General features: G+C 54.9%; 1 protein-coding gene across 12 annotated transcripts in view; it reads right to left on the reverse strand.

The window, feature by feature from the left end:
• Window positions 1-26288, reverse strand: part of ARHGEF10 (Rho guanine nucleotide exchange factor 10) — a 105313-nt gene that overhangs the window by 69002 nt on the left and 10023 nt on the right. For 11 of the 12 annotated variants that reach the window (XM_045879580.3, XM_045879578.3, XM_045879577.3 and 8 more), the window contains exons 2-7: window positions 18412-18481; window positions 10173-10292; window positions 9329-9613; window positions 6871-6934; window positions 4426-4502; window positions 1985-2041 (exon numbers count right to left, since the gene is read on the reverse strand). In XM_045879580.3, coding sequence (XP_045735536.2) covers window positions 1985-2041; window positions 4426-4502; window positions 6871-6934; window positions 9329-9613; window positions 10173-10292; window positions 18412-18448 — 640 coding nt within the window. In that variant the 5' untranslated portion in view covers window positions 18449-18481. The remainder of the gene's footprint in view (window positions 1-1984; window positions 2042-4425; window positions 4503-6870; window positions 6935-9328; window positions 9614-10172; window positions 10293-18411; window positions 18482-26288) is intronic. The other variant, XM_045879581.3, reaches the window with a different exon arrangement.

The following is a 26288-nucleotide window of genomic DNA, read 5'->3' on the forward strand; positions in this document are numbered from 1 at the left end:
CCTACGACCCAGCAATTGCACTCCTGGGTATTTACCCCAAAGACACAGATGTAGTGAAAAGAAGGGCCATATGCACCCCAATGTTCATAGCAGCAATGTCCGCAATAGCCAAACTGTGGAAAGAGCCGAGATGCCCTTCAATAGATGAATGGATAAAGAAGATGTGGTCCATATATACAATGGAATATTACTCAGCCATCAGAAAGGATGAATACCCAACTTTCCCATCAACATGGATGGGACTGGAGGAGATTATGCTAAGTGAAATAAGTCAAGCAGAGAAAGTCAATTATCATATGGTTTCACTTATCTGTGGAACATAAGGAATAGCATGGAGGACATTAGGAGAAGGAAGGGAAAAATGAAGGGGGAGGAAATCGGAGGGAAAGATGAACCATGAGAGACTATGGACTCCGAGAAACAAACTGAGGGTTCTAGAGGGGAGGGGGGTAGGGGATGGGTTAGCCTGGTGATGGGTATTAAGGAGGGCACGTTCTGCATGGAGCACTAGGTGTTATATGCAAACAATGGATCGTGGAACACTGCATCAAAAACTAATGATGTAATGTATGGTGACCAACATAACATAATAAAATTAAAAAAAAAAAAACTCCCACTCCAATTATGTACTTAACTACTGCTGATTATATCTCAGTCATATTTTGCTCTATATATTTGGACACTGTCTCGTTAGGTGCACACAAGTTTAGAACTGTTACAGTTCTCTCTTGTGAAGGACTCTACGCCTAACATTTTATAGCCTAACATTCAATATATTAGAGTAATATTGGCTATATTTTGGTTGGAATTGGCCTTATGCTTCTTTTTCCATCCGTTGACTTACAAATGTTTTGTATCCTTATATAGCTCTCATACAAATATATGCCTAGCTCTGTTATTTTACCCAACCTGAGAATTTCTTTTATGGGCAATTGGATTCAGTTTATATTTACTATAAATAGAAATATACTTGGACTAGTTTTGCCATCTTTTTTCATATTATTTGCCATACTTTCTTACTTTACATTTTCTTGCTTCTTCCAACCCAGATTGGGTTTTTCTCTACTGGGTTGGAAGTTAAATAATCTATTTCTGTTCTTTTAGTGGTTGCCCATAAATGCAGAGCCAACCTATCACAGGAAAAAACACACAATCATTATTCATATCCTCTTCCTGAAAAATGCACAGACGTTAGACACGGAGAGTCAGCCACCCCCCAGATGGCGCGTACAACTGTCTAGGGCCTTAGCCCGCCCTGCAGTCCCACTTGTGAAATGAAACAATACTGTTAGTGCTGTCTTAATCAATGCTTGCTTGGATTCATTCACAAAGTCATTATTTGCTCTCTGTTCTTTCTGCAGCCTATTAGGTTCAGTACCCTTTTCCTTGAAATGCATCGTGAAATAGTTTTTAGAGTCTGAGAGGTAAATCTCCCCAATCTTTATCTGATACTGCCTTTGTTTCCCTCTTTTTAAACACTTGTGTTTTGGTATTAGTGGACTGAGCTGTGCTCAGTGGTTTCGAGTGTATGTGGTATGGATTCAGGCTTGAGCCTGCTTTGATTTTGTATTTCTATAATCTGAGAACTTACATCATTCTTTAATTCTGGAAAAGTATTAGTACTTCCTTCTTCTATTTCTCATTTAAATCACTTATTATATATATGCTAGTACTTACAGCTTCCATTTTTTTACTTTTCCATTCATATTTTTCACACCTTTACCTCTTTCTGCTTCTTTACATTAATCAATGCTTGTTTAGATTCATTCAAGTGCTATAATATAAGCACACACACCTATGTGCCCAGACCAATATTCCACCCCCTGATATCAATGAGACACTATACAATATAGAAAACACGAACATAAAATGCATACAAGCTGTGTATTAGGGATTGTGTGCACACTAACCAGTCATTTTTTACACCCAGAAGGAAACACTGATAAACTAAATCCTCTAAAATTCAATTACAAACAATTCAAACCTGGTTCAGAGTCTGAATTTTCTCTTGGCACGTCATCATAAATGGCTTCTTCTGGATCTGGAATAAAAAGAGGGAAATGTTGGGCGCCTGGGTGGCTCAGTTGGTTAAGCAACTGCCTTTGGCTCAGGTCATGATCCTGGAGTCTCTGGATCGAGTCCCGCATGGGGCTCCCTGCTCGGCGAGGAGCCTGCTTCTCCCTCTAACCCTCCCCCCTCTCATGTACTCTCTCTCTCTCTCATTCCCGCTCTCTCAAATAAATAAATCTTAAAAAAAAAAAAAAGAGGGAAATGTTAAAAACTGACCAACGCCAACCAAGTATAATTTACATTGTTTTTAGGACCACAGTCTCCTATGATGCCATAATTATTCAAAAAATTAGTTTGTAAGGGCTAATTCGTGATACCTTACCAAAGCATAAGCATTACTTTTGGGACAGGATGTTTTCTTGGGATTGAAGCATGACACTCTACATGAACCAGCTGTGAAATCTCTCCAACAGGGAGTTTTGTGGTTTCTAGATCAATTTGGTCCATTATTTTGTGTTCACCTATGCATCTCCATGTGGCTCTTTATAAGTATCTTTAAGTTTATGAAGTTAATGTGTTCTGATATGCAAAAAATACAAAGGTGGTATACACAGTTTCCAAATAAAGGGAAAGCTCAAGTGGGGCTATATTAAAAGGAACCTGTGAAAATAAACCCATTATTCCATGATACTCTGAACCACTGGATAGGAAAAGTAGGCTTAGGCAAGGGTGAGAAGGTTCACCTGTTAGGATAAAATCTCTCCAACTATATTATGTGGAACATTCATGTCCTCTGAAATTGAACAAGTTTTCTTAAGAAAAAGTGAGGATCCTCCACGGGCGAACTCCTCAGTGTATACTGTACGAGAAGGTCATGTATAAGACCAGTGGTGAAAACAGAAATGCATTTAAGTATTTGTAAGAGTTTGGGCCTCACATCGAAATCAACCACACTACAAAGTCACTGGTGACTAAGCAACAACAAGAAAATGAGGTAAATACACTGAACTCTTCCTCTGACATTGAGCCATTCTTATATTACCGGGGGCGGAGAGGGGGGCGGGATTCCGAATGCTCCTCATTCTCTTGTTGCTGTCAAGCCCCCACATGACAGACATTTGTTCCTTGTAACAATATTAACTGCAACAACGATGACCATGTCTACTCCTGTTAGATGGAGCGAGAGATACTCGTCTGTGGACCCCTGAAAACCACAGCTGTGAACGGCAAGAGCCCACTTACGTGCAGATTTGTCTTTGAGGTCTGCAGTACATACTACAAACGTATTTTCACATATTTATGATCTTTCTAATAACATTTTCTATTCTCTAGGTTACTCTAAGAATGCAGTATATAACACATACACAAAATATGGGTTAGTTGACTGTGTATGTGCTTCCGGTCAACAGGAGGCTATTATTAGTGGTTAAGTTTCTGGGGAGTCAAAAGTTATACCCAGATTTTTTACTGTGGTAGGGGTCACCACCCCTAACCTGTGTGTTATTCTAATTAACTGCCACTTACGTAATAAAATAAGTAATGGGGGAAAGTCAGACAAATTTTACTTTGGAAATAAATTTTCTAGAGAATTGGAAGATGTTAATTTTATCCTGTAATGATCCCAATTTAGCAGCCCCCTGGCAGAATCATCTACTTATGCTAAGTTCCTTGTTTGACAATGTCATAATTAAAAACCAGAATGACACATTCCAGGAGATAATTTAATAATTAGGAGACAGTTAAGATGATTCTTCCTTGGAAGTCAATCATATAAAATAATTATACAGAAATCAGTAGGCCAGTGGATAATAAAGAGGTAATTAGAAAAACCATCTTACTTTTCTTTAAAAAATTAAAAATCAAATCTGGTTAAAAACAGCTCAGCTTTCTAAACCACACGTGGAACAGAAGATCTGGTATGCCATCTGGACAGTGGGCTGGCTTAACCAGCCACCCACCCCCTTTGCAAAATGGTAGCATGAAAAAGCATCTTAGTGAGAATCCCAAGGAAAAATACCTGGTTGATGTCTCAGTGGTGAGCTCCTGACTATGGGCTCGGGTCAAAGCATCAGTTCCCCAATTAGAGGACTATCATGACAAAACCCAAACACTGCATGAGGAAGAAACAATGAGGAACAAATACGTGCTAGGATGGGGTGAGCAGAGATGTTCCAATGGGATCTAGAAGAAGGGCTACAGAGAGTGCCGGGGACAGCAGTGACAGTCAGCCCTGGTCAGTACTTGAGGTAAATGAATACGTTTCTGAAGTGTTCGATCTGAACAGGACATGAGAATAATCAGCAGAACCTGACAAAAACACACGGTGCCCCACCGACCCCGGGGTGGCATCCACACGGTGCCCGGCGAGGATCCCGGGATGGCCCCGCCAGGTTCCTGGTGGCGTGCGGTACCTACTCTCCATCCACGCAGTGTTGGCCGGGTCCGCAACCCACCGGGCGAGCGCACTGTCCTCCTTGTGCACCCGGTCGTCGCTAGGAGAAAACAAACCACAAAATCACAACAGTGGAATGCTTCCTGTCACGAGACCGCTGGATGTCCCCAAAGGGTACATCTGCTTCACCGTATGTACATTTTATGTTTTCCCCAGATATTATGACGGATGTTCTGAGCTGAGCACCACGTCTTCTGAACTGCTGCCCATGCATTTTACAGTATGACAAGCCTGCTCACACCCACAGTCTGGACCTGCGTAGAAGGACCCAAGCTTGGGATTCCCACCGTACCTTCGGGGCACCCTGTGAAATTAAGAGTTAATTAGTTAACTCTTAGGGTTAAGCCCTTGAAAAGCGAGTGATCTGTGCTCCACTCTCATCTATTAAGTGACAGGTGCTGGTGACCTTGCTCTGTATCTACAGGGGCAGAGGACACGCTCCCCCCGGCTCTCTGCTCACCTGCCCTGGTCCTGGGATGTATACGGGATAGGTCTGGTGACCAGGCTGCCTTTTGGGGGGGTACCGGAGTTGTGCCTTCCACTAAAGTCACCCTGGGGTGGTCACTCCCCAAAACCGGTCACCAGGAAGCTGAGGGATCTACCTGCAGACACGTGCGGGAGGCTTCTGCCCCCTCACTCAGCAGGTCCTAACCTACACGTTCCCAGTTTAACACCCCAGCTGCGGCTTCGCAACACAGAGCCCAAGTTCAAGCTTCCATTCCCCGCCATTTATGATGCTTTCGAAGGCCCACCGAAAGCACGGCGCAGGACCTAGCACGACAGACATAAGAAGACGTGAAGTCCCTGCTCAGGAAGACCTGAACTGGCTTCCGGTTTTCCACCAGACCTTCTTGAGGGTCTGTTAGGCGTCACACACGGTGCCAGTCAGAAAGTCACACCAGAGTAGCCGACGGGCCTTCACCGCTTTAAACATGGAAAATAAGTTCGGTGATCTTACGGAGAAATCGGAACTTGTACATTGCTGATGGGGACGTAAAATAGCACAGCCCTGTGGAGAACAGTTTGCTGGTCCTCAGAAAGTTAAATATAGCGTCGCCACAAGATCCAGCAGTACCACTCCCAGGTACAGAGCAAAAGGGATAGGGAGCAAGGACTCAGATGCTGTACAGTGGCGTTCACAGCAGCCTTAGTCACAAGAGCCCAAAGGTGGAGACCACCCAAGTGCCCATCGAGAGGTCAATATGGACTCACAAAGGATGACTATTCAGGCTTGAAGAGGAAGGCAATCCTGACACATCCTACAACATGGGGGAGCCTTGCAAACATGGCACAAAGTGAAATAAGCCAGACCCAAAAGGACAACTACCGGGATCCCAATTACATGAGTTAGCGAGACTCGGCAAGCTCGTAGAGACGGAACGCAGAAGAGATTCTCTGGGGCTCTGGGGAGGGGAATGGTAGATTACCACAGAACGGGTAGAGTTTCTGTTGAGAAGATGAAAAATTCTGAAAGTAAACAGTAGTGATGGTTGTACAGTACACGGAAATGCACAAGATGCCACTACATTTTATACTTAAAATGGCTAAAGTGGCAAGATTTTCTGTTATATAGATTTTAACACAATCTTAACACAGGTGAGGCAATGCACCAAAACCCACGGGCAGAGTATACCTGAAGCAGGCATGGTTTGTGGATTACACCTCAATACAGCCACCTAGCATCAACACACAGACACGCCGGCCACGCACCCAGCACACGAGCTCGTGGAAAGCCCTGTAAGCCTGATCTTTAACTTCGTAAAACTCTTACCCGGCAGCAGAAGGGGACACGGGAAATAAGTGAGGCACACAGCAGTCAGTTTTAAGGCAGGTGTGCTCACAGAGTTCTGGAAGAATGGAGTGAGACTTGTAGGCAGGGTTCGGGAATGGAAGCAGGAGTTCGCCTGGAAGATGGGATTTTCCTGGGCATCTCAAGCAGATGACATGGCATTTTTGAAGGCGAGTGGCATGAAAGAAAGATCTACAATCAAATCAGTTTGGAGGACTCTGGATGCAAGGTGGGTTAGACACGCTGAAACCACCCCCCACCTGCCGCCACAGGATTCTGAGACCCTCTACGACTCTAAAGCCCATGGAGCGTCAGCTACACGGGGCCTGAGGAGGGCTGCGTCTTCCTGGTCTACCTGCCTGTGCATTCAGACGGCCTGTCTTTCCACAGAACAAGATGAACACCTTGCAGAGTCCTTGTGTTCCGGAGCACCCATGAGGGTACAGAAGACAGAGCTGTCCAGGGCCTGGGAGGGGAGGGTCTCGGGCTGGGGACAGGCCTGGTCGGTCACCACCTCCCAGCACTGAGGGCGGACAGGCCAGCACCTCGTATCACTGCGTTCCACATCTCAGGGAAGGGTCATGAACTCAGAGCACATGTGAAAAATTAATAGAGATACCTGTTCATTGGATCCTCAGAACTTAAAGAATTAAACTGGCCGTCTTCTGTTACCTCTTGTGTTTCTGTGAGGAAAAAAAAAATTCAGTTTAGTCTTAGGGAAAAGTATTTAGGAAGTGGATTTTTAGCCTTAAAATGGTTTTATATTTTTTTCAATGATAAGCTTATCTTAGAATAAAAATGATTAGTTGATAGATTTAGAGTTTTTTCGGGTTTTAGATAAGATGTATGTAAAGTGGGATGACAGTAAAAACGATATCCAAAAATCCTCTAAAATAGCTGGAATTAAAATGGTACCCCAAGGAAAGCAAGCTAGAGGGACAAACCTGTTTCTCTCATTCTTAACTTTTTCATGAAAATTTATAATTATGATTTATTGGAAAGTGTGTCTAAATGGCAGCCTCCAAAGATTCTCAAGGGAGAAAGACTTGTGTCCATACCTGACAACCAACCTTTCATATACTCATGCACACATACACACACACACACGTGCATACAAAGTCCATCACACGTGTCCCGGCCGATAGCTGTTCTCCCACCTCTGGGTTTGGTTCACCGAGAGGGTGATGAGCTCAGGACAACAGGCCACGTGCTCAACCAAGGACCGGTTGGTAATGGCTACACCGGGAAACTGTCCATAAAAAGCCTCTAAAAAAGAATCCATTGTGTGCTCCTGTCCACGAAAGCTGGGAGATCTCACCCACAAAAATGGTCCCCTGATCCTGCTAAATACCAAAAAAAACCCTTCCTCAGTAGCGGGGAGCTCCCTGGCGGTGCAGCGGGGACCACAAAGACACGAACTCATCGCATTCTCAAGGCCACTCAACCGTAGGCATCTGCCAAGGACCACATGTCAGGTCAGGGGCAGGGCCAGCATTTGAACTCAAACCTGCCTCCTTCCAAAGACTGCTCTTCCTGCCACATCACACTGCCCTAAAGAATGATCCACATTGCCTCCCAAAAAGACAAAGCTACTCGACAAAGTCATTGAAGAAAGGACATTAATTGGCAAAAGCACACTTCACGCCGTGAGACTTTGCCTGCGGCTGGGTCAAGGGCACCACTCCCCATCCCTGAATGCACACCACCCAGGCCTCGTCTCGACTGCCCGCCCAAAACGACACTTTCTTTCCCTGTGCTCCCCCTTTCAAGAAAGGAGATGCACCCCGATTTACTGTCTGCTCAGACATAAGACCTTTGATAAGGGGGGGTCAGGAGAAGTTGAGCATACTCAGTTGTCTCTCTGGCAACACCAACTGCTCATCTCTTACTGTTCTGGAAAGATCTGGAAGCTCGTGCTAAGGAGCAGAGCACCATGAGTCTCTGGCCATTGGAGGACCACTAATGAACAGAAGGGGAATCTTGGAATCTTTTTTCAAAATAGGTTTTGGGCAGTGGGGAAGAGAAGGGGTTCTGGCTGTTGCTGTATCTGAGGGTCGTGTTCCCGGTGGGACGGCCTCCGTGCTGGGGAGCCTTGTCCTTGTAGAGCCTGGAGGCCCGCCATGTCCACGGGAGAACCACAAGGTGCAAAGAAGCTGGTCAGCGCTCGGCAGGCCACCAGCGCAGGTCCAGGCCTTGGACCCCAGCCTCACACCATACTCCAGGCTTTCCTCATGACCTCAGCAAAGAGGTCAGTGCCTGTTTGTCTTTAAAAGCTCAAGAGACAAACACAGACCCGTGTTCCTGGATCTGGGGCCTTACAGTAGGGTTTATTACGCTAGGGTTTTATTAATGGCTCTAGGATGACAGCATAAAAATAAGCCAATGGTTTTTAAGTATACTGAATTACTTAAAAATAATGTTCAATTATTAAAAACAACCAAATGATCTGAAAATAAGCAAATTACTTTAATATAAGAATGTGTTCCTTAATCTTTTTTTAATTGCATAATCTACTTCCTTATTTTTAGATCGTTCTCACTCTTCGGGCTACAAAATACGAACAGCATTGTTGATCGTGGTAAATTTCCAAGATTACTGCCAATTACAACAGGAAAACATATGGGGAAACATCAACCCGGAGAACCTCGTGTGGTTTCCCGATATAAATTCAAGACTTTCTTTAAACACGTTTTGTCTCCGTTGTGATTAAGAGGGAGGGAAAGCACCCATTTACTGAAATCTCACAGAGTTACGACTCTGGGTCGGGGGCCTCTCATCCCTCCTTCACCCTCACGTCACCCCGTGGCATGTCCTGGCACAGAGAGCACGGAGGTTGGGCGGGAAGAAAACTCAGCAGGGCTGTGTTCACGGGGTCCGTCCTGAACAGAACACGGGGCGCTTTGCTAAGGGGGGACGGTGTCGCGCTCTCGGCAGCCCCCAGACGCCTGGGCCCACAGCAGGGCTAGAGGTGCACCAGCGTCCACGTCTGGGTCCGCTCTGGCGGCTAACTGAACACCGGGCACCGCTGGTCTTACGAACAAGATGCCTGTCGCCTGGGTGTGCAGGGGGAAGCGCACCTTCCCCATGCAGGGACGCGGCATGGGTGACGACGGGGCTGGAGTAGGCCGGCAGGAGCAGCGGCAGGTTGCAGGGCACGGCGTAGCCGCAGGGCACGGGCACCGAGTACCCGCTGGGCACAGGCAGGCTCAGGCAGCCGTCCTCAGGGCCCAGGTCTGCGGGCAGGCACTGCTCCTCCTGGAAGGGCGCGATGTCGATGACGGAGTAGGGGCTGGCCCTGGTCGGGACCTCACGGGCGGGGGGCTCCGCCGGGGCATCCGTGTCTGCTCCCGTCCCAACGTCACCTTCCGGAAGCAAACACGCACGCATCAACAGGGGGCCACGGCCGACCGGCCCTCCGGGGCCCGCGCGACCCCAGGGCGCCCTGGGGCATCGGAGGGGCGAGGCAGCCCGTGGGGGGAGGTGGGGTACCCGGGGCCTCTGCACCGAGACGAGCAGGGGAGAAGCTGCCTGAACTCGGGGAGCTGCTAAGGGCGCAGAGAGGCTGCTGTGAGGGCCGAAGACATGCCAGGTGCGCACCCCTCCTGGCCGGGGAGTCCCAGCAGACAACCCCACCTCCAAGAGCTAACGTGGACTCGACTCCCCCACAGTGTTAGCTCTGGAACTGCATCCGCCGAAACTGGGGGGCGTGCTCATCAAGTATCGACAACACCCACCACCTCCAACACACACAGGGGAAGCAGGAACAAAGGAGAGTCAGCCAATTCAAATCCGCCATTCGGCTCACATCACAGGGAGGTCAGGAACGTCCGCTCCTGGAGGCCGACTGCGCCTGCCGCTCCCTCCGGCCGTCAGAGCGAGGGGGCCATGCGCCGCGCGGGCTGGGGGCCAAGGGGGACCCACCTGAGCCAGAGGCGGCGTCTGCACCCGCGGCCTGTCGATCCGCTTCTGGAATCTCATCTCCGCTGTCAAAGTCGAACTGTTCCCCCTCGTCCTCCTCGTTGTCATACTTCACTGTGTCGCCTGCAGGTTGAAAGAACACTAGTTAGGCCAGCAGAAGAACAGACAGAACCGCTCACTTTCAGTGACAAAGGACATCTGGGGGACCAGAGGAACAGGGCGAAGATGAAGGGAAAATCCAGAAACAGGGGAGCCCACAACAGAAAGTTCAACTTCAATATGGAACGGATGTGGCTCACGCCCCATGGGTCCCCAGCCCCACGGGGTTCTGTCCACGCTGTCTGACCAGCAAAGCACACCGCCACCCAAAGGTAGGGGACATCGTAATCCCTGCCCATGCCAGGCCACCTCCGGGCCCCTCCTGCCCTGGGTCCCTGGGTAAGGATGTGTGCGGGACAGCGCAGAGGGGGCTCGGACTCACGGATATCACCAAGGGGGCCTCGGGTCGGCATTAGGAGGGGCGCCTGAGACGGGCCATGTGGGGACTTGTCCACAGAGATGAGGCCTGTACCCCCCACGCTTGGCTCACAAAGTGGGGGGCAGATGGAGAGATGCCCAGTCATCCCATGAGAGGTCACACGCCCAGGCTAGGGAGCTGGGGCATGGGACAGAGGACGACATGCAGGGGAGAGCATGGGAGGGAGGAGCCTCTTCTGCCTCACTGCACCCCAACACTGGGGAGAAAGTCAGAACATGGAAAATCCCCTGAATTGGAGATCCTTATCTACCAATGCAAAACTCCCTGCTGGTGACTGTGCTCAGACAAATCACAAAATATCACAACAAACTAGTCACTTTCCAGGGAGAAGCTCTGGTCAGTTAAGGTTATGTTCCACACACAGGAGGGGCCCCTCTCGCAGGACGAGGGACCTCAGACCCTAGAGGTATCTAGGGTGGCTCCCTTATGAAATAATGGGCAGTAAGGAGGAAAAAAATGATCTGCTGAGAGAGATGACCTGAAGGTTAGCACGAGCCAAAATCGCTCACTTGGCCAGCAGACCGCCGTGCCCCAGAGTGACCAGCCACAGGAGGCATCTGCTGGGTTTGGGGGCACCTGCTTGGAGGGGCCCGAGGCACAGAGAGCTCCAGAGTCCTAGGAGGCTGGGGAGGGATCTGCTGGGACAAGCACCCACTGCCCCAGGCCGGTTCCCTTCCAGATGGTTCCACCCCGACGTGCTAGCCAGACAGCTGGTTTCAAAGGGCACCTTCGGGAAACTGAGGGATTTGAATGCAGTTATCTTAGAACTGAAGACACGTAAACAGGATCAGAGGCCAGCCTCGGGGTGGTGCTTCTTAGGGGTGAGGTAATGGAGACATCATGGACCCCGCCCTCCACACCCCTGTGCTGAGGCCGCAGGGCCCCCCCCTTCCCTGCTCTGCCCCCGGGGCTGGGGTCCAGCTGGATTCCTGGGATGGCCTGGGCCTCGGAGAGGGTGGTAAGGGGGTCCCGTCCCCGGGGTCAGGGTGGGCGTGAGGTGAGGCCAGGCCGGGGCTGTCCCAGCACAATGGTGGGCAGTCTCTGCCCCTCCAGCTCTGCTCAGAGCCCCCCAAGCGCCCCTCGATCCCAGGCCAGGGCCTGGGTCAGCAAGAGCCGAGCAGCGCAGGTGCCGAGCAGGCTACGGAGACAACCTTCCACGACCCCCGGCCCGGGGGGCGACTCAGTCAGAATTGGGGTTCTAGGGGTGGAGTAATTTCTAGGGAGGGAAGTTGACAGACATGTATCAATGCTGGAGTTAGTCTAGAAACGGTCTTTCCAGCCGGGGCCTCGCTGTCCAGACGAACCTCTGATGGTCCAAAAGAAAAAGTGGTTTTAAATACCAGGTGTTTATTTTCTCCTTGAATCTTCGGAATCAGCAATACGTTCTAACACGTCCTTCAAAAGAAGCACTTTCTTTTTTTTTTTAAGATTTTATTTATTTGCGAGAGAGACAATGAGAGACAGAGAGCATGAGAGGGAGGAGGGTCAGAGGGAGAAGCAGACCCCCCGCCGAGCAGGGAGCCCGATGTGGGACTCGATCCCGGGACTCCAGGATCATGACCTGAGCCGAAGGCAGTCGCTTAACCAACTGAGCCACCCAGGCGCCCACTAATAGTGTTTTTAATCGGCCGTTTCACACTCATTTAATAGCAAATAACAAACACTGGCGAGCACTGGAGAAACTGGAACCCCGGTGCATGGCTGGTGGGAGCGTGCTCTGGAGCAGCTGGTGTGGACCCGGTATGGAGGCCCCTCAACACGCTCAACACAGCACTCCCCTGCGGCCCAAGTCCCTGCTCCTAGGTATTCACGTGGGAGAACTAAAAGCAGGCACTCAAGCAGATGCTTGTACGCCCATGCATGCGTGCAAGCACACCCGTGTGCAACCGTACCAGCATGCAGCCACACACGTGTTTAACTGCACACACGTGTGTAATCGTACAAGTGTGCGACCACACACGTGTGCAAGCGTACCAGCGTGCAGCCATACACATGTGTAATCATGCGAGTGTGCAACCACCCACGTGTGCAACCATACAAGCAGCATTATTCACAACAGCCAAGAGGCAGACACAATCCCAGAGTCCCCACACAGACGAAAGGATAAATAAAATGTGGTCGATACAGACAACAGGACACAGTCTTGAAATGGACAAATCCTGGCCCCTGCTACGACACGGACGGACCCCGAGGCCACTGCACCGAGTGAAATGCACCCGTCCCCAAGGGGTGGACACGGTGCGACTCCACTCACGGAAGGGAGGATGGCGGACCCGCGGGCTGGGGAGGGGATAGGGTGATAGTCTACGGAGGACAGAGCTTCAGCGTGGGAAGATGGAAAGCTCTGGAGATGGAGGGCATGAATGAGGTTCATGCTGCTTAATTAACTGGACACGGAAAGATGGCTGGAGTGGTAAATAGTAGGTGAATTTCACCACAATAAAACAATTAAAAACCCTTGGTTTTAGTCATCTAATCCCTTTCACACAGAGACCAAAATACGACCCGAGGTGCACTCGGGCTGCCACAAAGGACCAGCATTTTCTTCTCCACGCTCCTGTGTTTTGCAAACTTTCTACAAGTACATTTCCTGTCTGTTTATGGCCATTTCCGGCTTAAGCAATTCTACTTGGCAGTCTGAATTTGTGGAGCATATCAATCCTCTGAGGTTCGTATTTAATAAAGACATGGATACGACTCACCCGTTTCCTGCGAGGAGAGTTTACAACTAAAACCACCAGACACGGACTGGAGTCGGGGGTGGACAGAACCTCTGTCCCCACGCGTCGGTCACAGTGGCTCACGTACTGTCCAACCAACTCCGGCCGCATGCCGAGCAACGGGAAAATCATCGTAGTTTGGGTTTTTGGCTTTATCAGTAAGTAGTGAGCTTATTAACAGAAACAAACTGGTCAACACGTCTTGGGGCAATAAATCTCTTCAATGGAAAAACCCAAACCGACAGAACGTTTTCCAAATACAACTGTGACCCTCTCTGTAGATTCCTGTTTGCCAGATTAACATGGCAGGGAAATAACAACACATGAGCCAAAATGACGGGGGGCCAGGACGGGGCGAAGGAGGGAAGAAGCTGATGGTCTGACTTAACCACATAAAAATCACGCCACACACGCATCCCACTCCGCACAGCAGAGACTCGGAATCACATGCTAGTTCTTCCCTCCATCAACCCTCTTCCTGGAAGTTATACTCTATTACTGGGGAACATTAAGAGTTAGGTAAAATACACCTAAAAGTGACCTTGTAAACACTGCTTTTAAAAAAGCCTGATGACATCGAGCACCATGGGACCTAACCCTGGGCTCCCCCATGCAAGGAGAAAGGGACTCCTGTTCAACATGTTCAGGAAGGAAAGTGGACGGCAAGGAGCTGGGCTCTGAGAGACACAGGTCTGTGACCCTGTCCACGGTATTTGGCATGGCTGCCAGAATGGACTCCTCCTTGAGGGACCCTCTTGCTTCTGCCCCAACAACGAGCATTCCGGTGTAACCGACAACCTCCCCATGGGAGGTTAGGCCTGCCCATGGCCTTGCTCTTCATTGGCACAAAACCCAGTGTCCACATCAGACCTCCTGCCAGAGCTCTGGAGTCACATTTCCATGAGGCCCCTCCAACTCAGCCATGCCTCCTTCCCTCTCCATCCCTGCACACTCCCTCTGGGGTGAGAGATCCCCATGGCAGGAACCACAGGATCTCCCCAGACCCTGGCCTACTGCAGTGCCATGAACCAACTCACGGAGAAGTGCCTTCGCTTCAAGCACCCAGGAATCTCCCCTTCCCAACCTCCCGCAGCGTTCCTGGGTGAAACCACAGGCGCTGGGCACCACCCACTCTCCATCCCTTCCAGGCGCCTCCAGATCCTGGGCTGTGCCTCGGATTCCCTGGATTCCTTGGAAAGCCCTGAGCCTGCCCTGGGTGACCCTGGAGCCCCGAGCACCCTGCTCATGGTCTGTCTCCCACGAGGGGGGAGACAATGTCTGGTGTGCATTCGTGTGTCCCGGCGTACCACACAGGCTCCCACCCATGGCCCTCCAGGCAGAGGAGCCCGGCCCCCAACTCAGACCCCGTGCCAGGCTGGCCTTCTGATCAATGCCCCAACAACAATCTTGTCAGCAAGCACAGCACCAGGAATGCGGTCTGACCTGCGACCTCCCTCCTACAACTGAGTCCCACCTGCCTCGGTCTAGCAGCAAACTGCACTGCTGAGGTCAGCATGCTTCCAAGAAAAAGAGAGTTCACACTGGATCTCTTAGGGGTCAAGAAGGTCTTAGTTTCACCCCGAACTGCAACAAAAGCTAAGTCACTACAGGCTACAGTGTTACAGTTCCCACTGGGAGGGATGTTCACAGGGTCCTAAGGAGCGGAGAGAGGGAGGGAGGGAGACACTGCCTGCCCACCGCTCCTGGCACACATCAGTCTACACAGCTGACACACAGCCTGGGCTCAGGATGGGCTGGCTCGGGTCGCTCACCCCTCACGGGGACAGGGGCTCCAGGGCTCAGGGACACACTGAGAGCGGGGAGGAAGGCTGTCCCTCCCAGGTCATCCCCTCCTTGAGCAGACAGCCCTCCAGGACGGCTGAAACCCACCAACAGGTTTGAAAGCCATGCCAGAGGAACTCAGACACTGAGGGAAAAAGAATAAGGGAATATTCGTTTTTAAGCTCAGAGATAAAGGTGACACATTTTGTCCCTGGGGCCATTAAGACCACAGCTATTATAACCTAAAAGCTTAATCCAAGATAAGATGTTTCTCTCATTTCTAAAGGAGAGTATTTGTGCTTGCTTTCTTATTATTAGAAAAGAAGAAAAGTGCTTTGCAAAGCTGCAGGGGCAAACAGCTCCCCCAACAAGGGGCTATTCACGGCCGTGTCCTTGTCAGCCTCCTCCTGGCTCTGGACGTCCCTGGGGTGGTGGCTGCCTGTGAACAGCGGTGTCCCCAGAACAATGCCCCCGCTCACAGGCTGCCGCCCCCCACCCTCCGCACACGGCTTCTGTTCCCTGTGCTTTGTCGGAGCCCGACCCGTAGTCAGCAGGGGAAGGCACCCGGCTGTGGGTGCATCCACGTTCCCACGGCAATGGGGCGATGGAGGGCTTCTCCTTCCCTACCACCGGGGCGGTGGGGGGGGGGGGGGGGTAATTTACCTATGAATTCCGGAAAGGCACCAGGACACTGCGGGGTTCGGACCTATCGTGGAACGTCTCCTGATAGGATTCTTAAGGCCCGCGGCACCTCCTCACGGACCCGCCAAGCGCCTGCAGCAGTCGCCACGCTGCCTGGTCCAGACCTCACACAAACCTGCAGGTCAGGGCCGCCGCTCTGAGGACAGGGGACTGAAGCCCAGGGAGGCCGCCTACCTGCTCACGCCCCGCGGGGCTGTCACCACGCCCCTGCCCCACAGCCCAGCCCCTGCACGGGCAGAAAATGTCTACAAGTACGAAGAGGGTGCCTGGGTGGCTCAGTCGGTTAGGCGACTGCCTTCGGCTCAGGTCATGATCCTGGAGTCCCGGGATCGAGTCCCGCATCGGGCTCCCTGCTCGGCGGGGAGTCTGCTTCTCCCTCTGACCCTCCTCCCTCTCGTGCTCTCTGTCTCTCATTCTCTCTCGCAAATGAATGAATAAAATCTTTAAAAAAAAAAAAAAAAAAAGAAGTACGAAGAGCAGAGCACCAATCTCAGGGAACAAGGGTTGTGTCCACGTGGTGCCGGCAAGACAGACCTGGTCCTTCCTGACCCTTCCCTGCATCCAAGGGCAGCCGTGAGCAGACGCTTTAACGATGGGGAGCTTATAATTAAAGTATCACTGATTCGCCCCAAAGCGACGCCAGGCCGTCGTGCCCATCACAAACGGTCACAAGAGCTAACCGCCCAGACCGTCGTGAGGTGTCAGCACCTCAGTTCTGAACTGTGCTGCCCTCTTTTTGTAAACAGTGGCCTTAAATCCACACCAGAGTCACAGGCCACACCGCACATCAGCCCACAGACACGGGGACCTTCTCCACGCTGTAAGGACTGCTGGCCATGTCCCCAGAGCTGCCGGGACCGGTCCCGGCTCCCAGAGGACACCTCCCGGGGAACCAAGAACAGGGGTGCACGGAGGGGACTCCCTCCACCCTCCTGCCGCCCGGGGCCAGCTCCCAGCTGAGAGGGCCTGCGGCCGAGCCCGTGGACAGCCTGACGGGACCAGCTGGGGCCCCACAGCGGCAGGCCTCGCTGGTCGGCCGGCTCATGACTCTGAGCACACAGAACAAGACAGGTGAGCGTGCGGTACCGAAGGGGACGGTGTGGGTGTGCAGGGAAGATGGGATGCCCTCTGCCCAGCCCCCTGACTACCCTTTTGTCCCAGCTCTGGGGGCCTTCGCCCTCTGAGCCTCATCCTTCTTCCCCACCTCGGGAGGGACAGGTGGCAGATAAAAGACGTCCGGCACGTCCGGCCTGCACCCACACCTTCGGTGAGGCGCGCTGGGCTCACCAGCTCAGGGTTCATGGGAGGACCCCAGGTGCACACTCCCCACGAGAAGGGAAGGAGAGCAGGGAGCAGTGCTGGTGTCCTTTTCAATGAAAACCGTCAAGGGAAGATCTAGCCTGGAAGAGTCTAAGTGTCACCACCTCACACGTGGGTGAAACGTGCAGCAGGAAGTCACCCAGAGCCCTCCCAACCAGACTCCGCTGGCCGTGGCCCGAGGAGGGGAGCCGGCCTGCCCGAAGGTGCCCCGCAGAAGCCGGCGCGTGGTGGTCTTGCAGCGTGATTCCTGGGGCGCCCTCCAGCATGCCACCCTCACCCCGGGGCTCACGGCCCCTGGAAACTCTGGCTGAAGGCATGCAGGGGCCCCTTTCAACCACGGGGCCAGCTCACCACCGGGCTCTCCTCGGGGTGATCCTTCCGTGCTGACCCAGCGCAAGCAGGAGATGCATCCCTTGGCCTGGGCCCGGACTCCCTCAAGGATCGGCCCTACTGGCAGGCTGCCTCCCTTCTGCTCCAGCTCCAAGCTCAGGGCCCAGAGTGCCACCACCAGCACAAGGAGAAGGAATGGAGAGGCTCTGACCCTGCACAGGTTCCTCCCAGACTCTGAGGCTTACAGCCTCCCGGTGAGCAGGGGACACGCGGGTCTGTCCGGGGCAGCATGTCCAGGGAAGGCCCGGGTGACAGGAGCCCTGAGCAGGCCGTGCCCTGCGAGCCGGGAGTGATACCACCAGGCCCTTCGATGTGCCACCGTGGTCTCCCCAGCAGCGGCTTAGCTCTGGCCAGGGGACAGGACAGCACCCCCCCCCCCACGCTCCTCACGTACAGAGCAGCTAGACAAAGGAGGTCCGCGCTTTCCCTGAGTGAGCCAAGGGCAGAGGGAGGCAGACCTGGAAACCGCCCTACTGTTCCACCCGCCGGCACCTGGAGCGGCCAAGGAGCCATGTGTAGTCTCTCAAATACGAGGTCCGCCCTTCCTCATCACCAGGTGGGCCCGTGATGGGTCGGGAGGAGGCAGACCTCACAGGTTCCGTGCCGGCGCGTGCCCCTCGGGGGTGCCTAGGGCCCGGCAGGTGGCTCAGCCAGGTCACCCCAAAGTGAGGGTGGGGCGCTGGGTGGGCGGAGGCTCAGAGCTCCACCTCCTCAGGACCTGTGGGCAGCCCCTCCCCTTCTCCCCGGGGGCCCCCCAGGTGGGAAAGGGCCCCCGCAGGACGCCTGTTACCTTCGGGAGCGGGGGCGGGCGGCTCTGGCTGGTCCATGGCGCAGCTCCGGAAACCTCACTCCTCGGACCCCTGCAGAAGGAAAGACACCACGGTCACCGCGGGTAGAGGGGCTGCGTCAGCTCCAGGGGGCACTCAGCTCCAGTCATGGCGCTCACTGAAGGACCGGCACCCACCCCTCGAAGGCCATCCACTGTCCCCTGAAATCACGCCTCCGTGCACACTCAGTCCTCACGGCCTGACTTCCCAGGGTCGCGGCGGGAGTTCCCTCCACACCCGGGCTCATTGGCGGACGCCCCCAGCCCAGCACGATGGTCCAGGGGAGAAAGGAGCCCTAGGTCAGATGGCTGACCCTCTTCAGCTTCGAACGAACAACTCAGTGCCCGGGATCGCGGACTGGCTGACGGTCCCTTAAGCCTTCAGTCCCTAAACTCTGGAGTCTAGGCCAGGTCTCTGCACACTTGGCTTTATTTTTTTTCTTCTCTTTTTTGCACTTTTTGTTTCCCTATGTGCTTTCGGAAGAAAACGAAGTCTGAGAACCAGCGTGAAACCAGCCACGTCATGAGAACGTTTGGCCCGGCTCCCAAGAAGGCCGTCCTGTCCCCAGCTCCCCCGTTCACGAGGGCTTACGCCATCGGGCACCTGCCCGCTTCTACCACAACGGCCGGGTGAAAAGCAAACACCCAGGCTCCGAGGCGGCGTGGACAGCACCAAGGGTGGGCACAGCAGAGAAGATGCCGCGGCCCGCCCATGGCGCGCAGGAGAATGCGCTGGAGGAGCCGGCAGGCGAGCTCTGGGTCCCTCGCCAACACACCTGCATGCCCCCCCCGCCCCACGCAGAAGGGATGCTGGTGAGGGCACCGACGGGGGCCGCGTACCACCCCTGCCCGAGCACCTCCGTGTTGTGCTCCAGGCCTATCCGCTGGCTTCACCCCACCTCACCCCGGTGACACGGTGCCCACACTAGTTTCAAAGGGAAGGAACCAAGGCATGGGGGCTTCCAGGAACCCACCCAGGGGCAGACCCAGGACAGACGGACGCACACGCTGGGGCTGCATCCCTGCTCCCTGCTCTCCTGCAGAGGCCACAGGGAGCCCTGGAGCATCCCGCGTCTCTGGGCACAAGTTGCTCAATGGGAGCGCGGGGACAACAGGGGGGCCAGCCTCGGCTGCTGCAGGGGTGAAGCATCTGAACGCAGGGGGTCAGGACGGGGCCTGGCACACAGGGGGCACCCGGTAGGTGGCAGCGGACACTGGTCCATCTGTCATCTGTGCCACCACGCCCACGCCCAGCCCTCTCCAGAGATTCGCTAGGACAGATGCTCGGTCGGCAGAGTTAACCCTCCTAGAGAATCGCGCGGACCACAGCGGTTACGGGAGGAGACAGCGCAGGTGGGAGCACGTCTCCCTGAGAAGCTGCAGCGGCCTCGGGCTTGCAGTGACCTGGTCCACAGGGAGAGGGACACCGGCACGGAGACCCTGACACCGAACCCCACGCCCACCACTCCACGTCAGCCAGCGAACGTCCGACCAGCGTCCACTGCACTCAAGGCACCGAGTGCGTGGTCTGCAGGGGTCACAGCCTGCGTGGACACACACGCGCTCTGCCTGATCCCCAGCACGGATGCGGGACGGGCCATCTCTTCTGGGGCAGCGGGCAACGGGAGGGACAGGGCACCTGCTGCAGAGACCGTGCAGGCCCCAGAGCTGCACGGAGGGCAGCGCCTTCTCCTGCCACGCCATCTCCCAAGGAACGGAGTCAAAAAGGCTCCAACACTTACGCATCCTACAGGTGAGCTTGCAAACGTGACATGGACACAGGCCAGCAATGACGTGATGCAATGCACATGAGCGCATCCAGGATGCCGGGGGTTCTCGCCAATGCTGGTCACACAAGGAAACGCCCGGCTGGCCCCCACACTGGATCCGGCCCCTCCTGGCCGGTGCGCCCAGACCCCACGGGCACTGCGGGGAACAGGAAAGAGGCGACATATCCGCAGGAAGAGGGGACAATGGATTCCACAGTCGCGAGAGGAAGTGAGGAAAGAAGGGAAACTGGTATTTTTAGCCACCCAAGAGGTGAGGACCGGCGTGTGCAGCTACTCAACAGTCTCACCACAGACCAGGGGTACAGACACCCTGCACTTTGAGCTGCGTGGACAACATTCCCGAGAAACAGAGCCCTGGGGAGCCAGAGGGGTCCTCAGGCTTTCGGGCAAAGCAAAGCTTTCTACTGGGTCTGATCTCAGCACAGGTTCTGCTCGTGCGTGAGGCCGGCTGGAGGCACGGCCACAAAAAGTCATCCTTCCTGTCGGGGGACAAGGTGGTGGCGTTTGTGCCTGGGGCTGCTCCAGGAGGAGCTAGGGCGCAGCCGCCGGACGCCGCGTCTCCTCTCCCCTCCCACCGTTCCCTCGTCTCCAACACTCTCTTTCTAAACCACAGAGTCCAAGTTTCATGAGTGCTAATTGTACTTAAAGTGCGGAAGAACAGAGTCCAGCTGGGCGCGCCTTTCCCCACTGACGACTCGGGCGTTGTGCTGCTGAGGGCCCACCCCGCAGAAGGTGCACGGCTCACGCTCAGGGCCCCTGCGCGCCTGACCGGCCCTGGGGCCCGCTCGGGCCGAGCGGGCGCTGGAACCCGGCCTCTGGCGCCGCGCTCCGTGTTCGGGATCACCCATGAGGGCCCAGCAGATCACAGCACGCTCTGGGACGGTTTTCTCCCAAACTCAGCGTCCACGGGAAGCCGTGCTCCTGAGGACCCTTTCCAGGCAGCCAACCCGAAAACACGCGATTCTGCTTCCGGATTTCAGAGGCCTGCGTGCACTCCCCCCGACAGCCTGCTTGGCGCCACGGACGTGACCTGCACCCCTGGGCCCTTCAGGCCACACCGAAAACCCTGCTTCCCCTGCAGCCAAGCGGGTGCTGAACCCGCGTCTGCACACCACCGTCTGGTGGTGCCTGACCCTTGGCGCCCTCCCCGGGGACCCTCTGAGCGGGGCTGCAGCCCGCTCTGCCCAAGACTGACCTCGGGACAGGGGACGAGACTCGCTTACACACACTGCCCTCCGGCGGACGGCAGCATGATGTAATTCCAGTCTGGACCGTGTTACTGCGGTCACTTTCCAATTTAAGCATCCTAATGAAAGATTGCACTGGGCACCCAGGTCGCGGTTTTAAACAAAAAGATGACGCGTCCGTCAGAGCAGCGGTCCAGGGGCGAGCCCTGCGGGACGATTTCGTGGGACATGTCCAGAGGCTGGGTGGCTCCACGTCACAAGATAGTTTCCAAGGCCGGGGCAGCCACTCAACACCCCAGATCGCTTTTCGTGCTTCTTGCCGCATCACAGAAACAGAGCTGAACCTTTGCTCCCACAGCATTTCTTTGCATCTGCCCCATCTGTGGAGATGGGCAAGGTGAGCACCCAGGGCACGTGTGCAGCAGGATGCTGAGGCTCAGGAGGACAGATGCTTCCCGCACCCGTGGCCACAGCAACGCTCAGAGTTCTGGAAGCTGAGGATGGCAGGACACTCACCACCAAGGTCCCTTCCACTGAGAAGCAGCAGAAAGAAAAGCAGCAGAGGGCTGGCGGCCTGGACACTGGGGACACCCTGCTCTCCTGACCTCTCCCAGCTGGACGAGGCTCTGCAGATGGTGCCTCCACATCCTCAGCTGTGCAACCCACCTGCAGGGGGACCAGCTCCAGGGCTGCTGGGGGTGAGATGACCCTGTCCCTGAGGTGGGGGCAGCGCCCTGGAGAGACGTGCTCACCGCACAGCAGGCTCAGTCCTGCGGAGGGCACAGCGTCTCATGCACTGTGGGCACCGGGCTGGCTCCCGAACATCCACTCCATCAGTCTCCCCACAATTTGGGTTGCACAAAGACGGGTGGCAGGCGGCTGGGCCTGCGCCCAGCCCAGATCCATCTGAGCCCACCACCACCGATTGTGCGAGAACCAGAGGACCCACCACAGCGTGTCAGAGGCACGCAGCACCCAGCCTCCCAGCCAAAGGGGCTGGCTCAGCATCAGCATGGAAACTGGCTGGAGCAGGGGGCCTCAGGGGCCTCATGCATAAGGGGAGAGGACCCCAAGGACAGAGCCCGGGGACAAGGGGACAGGGAGCTGGGCGCTGAGCAATCAGCATGAGCCAGGAAAGCCCGAGTGCCCACAGCAGGTGCGCTCCGTTTGGGACTGCCTCAGATGGAAGTCACATCAGTAAGGCTCTCCCTCAACAGAGACCATGAAGGGACAAGGAAAAGCACACAAGATCTTGCTGGAATGGCACCGTCTAAGTTTAATCAAATTCCACGGCAGACCAAACGCGCCAACCTCCTGCACAGAACGCCTTCAGTTAAGGTAACGCTGACAAAAGCAAGAAAGAGAAGGAAAGAGAATCTTCCCGCCCGCTTGCAGGGAACTCAGCTGTCTGGGACTTCTAGCCTGTGATCATCTGGATTTTACCAGTGGGGACACCACGAGGCATCGTCATTACGGCTGCACAGGGCTGACGCCAATCCTGAGATCTCTTCCCCTCCTTCACTCACTGGCCCCAGAACACAAAAAATTAAAAGAGAAGCAAATTTATTCTGTTTTAGTGGGTACTAGAAAACCTCTGGCCAGTAGCGGCTAAGCAGCTCTTTCCCAAACAGCCCACGTCCAGGGAATCAGGGTGAGGCCCCCTGAAGACACGCTCCAGCCAGTGGCTTGGCCGCTGCATCCCATCTGCTGTGCCCAGCTCTCGCCCCACACCTTCCTGCTGGCCGCCTACCTGCAGCCACATGGACCAAGTCTCTTGGGCGCCCCACCTCCTGCACTCCCCCGCTGCCCCGCAAACTCTCATCCTGGGTCCTCTCTCTGCCCTCCCTCCCACGGCTGCATCCCTGCTGCCGGGCCCGCTTCTGGACCCAGCCACAAGGAAAGGACGCATCTTTTCTGGGGAAGCCTGTCCCTGTGGACACGGACAATACCCAGCCTCAATGAAACACAACATCACCACAAACAAATCCTGACAGGGACAGCCCCAACTCCTGGCCTGAGGAGACAGAATCCTGGGGCGTCCTGGGATGGAAAAGAATGACTGGGTGGGGACCACAGGCTGGAGGAGCAGAGCAGAGACACCCGGACGGTGTCTGACTGAAAGTCTCAAGAAATGGAGCCTCAGCTCACAAGAGAGGGAAGCCATGGATAGGCGGGGGCTGAGATGCTTCCCCTACCCGCACTCTCTCCAGGCCCTCCCTCCCCGCTGCCTGGCCCCTGCAGCTCACCACGCTATGTACCCCCCAGTGCTTCTGCACCCTTGCCTCCTTCCCCCACCCCAGGGCTCTGCACCCCTGCCTCCTTCCCCCACCCCACGGCTCTGCACCCCTGCCTCCTTCCCCCCAACCCAGGGCTCTGCATGCCTGCCTCCTTCCCCACCCCAGGGCTCTGCACCCCTGCCTCCTTCCCCCCCACCCAGGCTTCTGTACCCTGCCTCCTTCCCCCCCACCCAGGGCTCTGCACCCCTGCCTCCTTCCCCCCCACTCAGGGCTCTGTACCCCTGCCTCCTTCCCCCCCACCCCATGGCTCTGCACCCCTGCCTCCTTCCCCCCCACCCAGGACTCTGCAACCCTGCCTCCTTCCCCCACCCCAGGACTCTGCAACCCTGCCTCCTTCCCCCCCACCCCAGGACTCTGCACCCCCGCCTCCTTCCCCCCCACCCAGGGCGCTGCACCCCTCCCTCCTTCCCCTACCCCAGGGCTCTGCAACCCTGCCTCCTTCCCCCCACCAGGATCTCGGCACCCCTCCCCCTTCCTCCCCCTCAGGGGGCCTCTGCACTGACTGAGAGGAATTCGTCTGTATGTCCACCTTCTTGTTTATTGCTCTGTTCTCTACCCCTCGCCAACCTACAGTCAGGATGGGCCCCATCACTTTCTTCTAGAGAGAGAGGAGAGAGAAGGAGCAGTGCCCCTCTCCACCCCTCCCACGGTGCCCACCCCATAGGGAGTAGTGTGGCCCAGGATGGGGCACCACCACGTGGCCTTTCCAGACAGGGCTCCCTGTAAAGGATGCAGGCTGCTACATGCTGGTTCCAAAGAAGGCACGTAACCTCTGACTAATGCCTGAGCCATACTCCGCACATTTGCAGAGCCGAAAAAAACATACACCTAATTATTTAGGGCTGCTAATAAGGAAAAAAGCCCAGAAAGTGGTTCATTTTCAACAAAGCTTTGTGAGGAGGAGGGAGGAAGGAAGAAGCAGGGAAGGGAGGGGGAGGGGAGGAAAAAGGTGGGGAGAGGAGGAAGGAAGGGGAGGGAGAGGGAGGAGAAGAGGGGGCAGGGGGCAGCTGCTGGGGGCAGCAGGTGCTCCTGGTTGGTCCTAATGTGGGCAGCTAGAGAGCGAGGTGGAGAGGCCCCAGGACCCTGCAGACCTGAACCCTCCCCTGCTGCCCCTCCTGCCCTCACGTCTCCTTGGGGCACATTGCCTCCTTCCCCTTCCGCTCACTCCTACTGGCCTCCTCTTCCGTCTCTTAAATACCCAATAAATACCCAAACTACGGAAGGAGCTGGACGGACTGCTTGCTGTCTCAGTCTGGGATGCGGGGTGGGCAGGGGTGGGCCCCCGGAACTGGGGTCCACACCGGCTCTGCCAGGACCCGTGACAGGGCTATCCTCCTACCCTGTGAGGACCAGTTTACCAAGAGGAGACTACAGAGGGCAAAGGCTTCACCACCAAACAGCACAACCCCGGGAAAGCTCCTGAGAGGCCGGCCCACACTGAATGCACACACATGGGTCATCCAAGTCGGGACAATCCAGAGTTTTCTCTAAACCTCAAAATCACCTGGACAAAATTACACTTGCTTCGTGTAACCCAAACTTACCGGGGAGTAAGTTAACTCTCTTTAACAGACAATGTTTTCCAGCTATGTTTTCATTAAACATGACGCTCATAAAACAAATAGCAGAAAGTTACTTCTGGAGGGGAAGAAAAGCTCCACTTGCCTCTGCTCCTAGTGAAGACATTCTGTGCCCCCCGCGCAGCCTACCAGTATACGCGCCTTTCTCTCCGATTAGTTCTGGGGCTGGTCCCCCTCCTCAGCCTGCTCAGGCCTCCCTGTCATCCCCCACACCACGCTGTGCCTGATCCCAGGACAGGGACGGAGCACCCCAGGAAAGGGTCAGCTCAGGACGTGACCCACAGTAAAACCCCAAGTCCCTCCCCTACGACCCACGTACCCAGAGATTTCCTGCAGAACGTGAATTCCAACTGTAAAAACCATCCTCACAGACAAGGACACCAGGAATCAGACGGAAGTCTCTGAGGAGGACCCTGGGGGCCAGAGTCCTTCCCCTGGCTCCCCGCAGGGAAACCACCGTGCCAGGGCGCAAGACCTGCACATGGGGAGGGGCCGGCCCTGCGCTCCCATTCCCACAGCAAGGTGCTATTTACAGGAAGCGTAATGAGGCGCTCCCACAGAGAAGAAGGGGCACCGTGCAAATGTGTTATTCCATCAGTCAGATCCAGAATAAGTCCAATCACCCCAGAGCACAGCGAGCCACTCTCCTTAAACACCAGGGGGCAGCAGTTCAGCCTGGGGTGGGGGGCCGCCCCACCTGCTCCCTCCCCCCAAGACAGGACCCCTGACCCCGGGGTGCTGGGGCTGCCCACACACCCAACACTGGCTGGAGCCACACTGTGGACAGGGGAAGAGGAAGAGGAGGGTATCCAGATGGCACAGACTCTCTGCCCACATAGCAGGCCTATGGCAGCGACGCAGAAATAGAGCCACCTGAGACTCTGCGAGGCTAGCAGTAGCCCAGAGCTGGGGAGAAGAGAGTGCTTCCCAGAGGAAGACTGAGAGGAGGAAGGCCCCAGGACAGAAGGAGAGGCAGCTCACCTGCCA

This window comes from Mirounga angustirostris, unplaced genomic scaffold (genome assembly GCF_029215605.1).
Source record: "Mirounga angustirostris isolate CCGP_5_RB_7025 unplaced genomic scaffold, mMirAng1.0.hap1 SCAF_2, whole genome shotgun sequence".
NCBI classification, from domain to species: Eukaryota; Metazoa; Chordata; class Mammalia; order Carnivora; family Phocidae; genus Mirounga; species Mirounga angustirostris.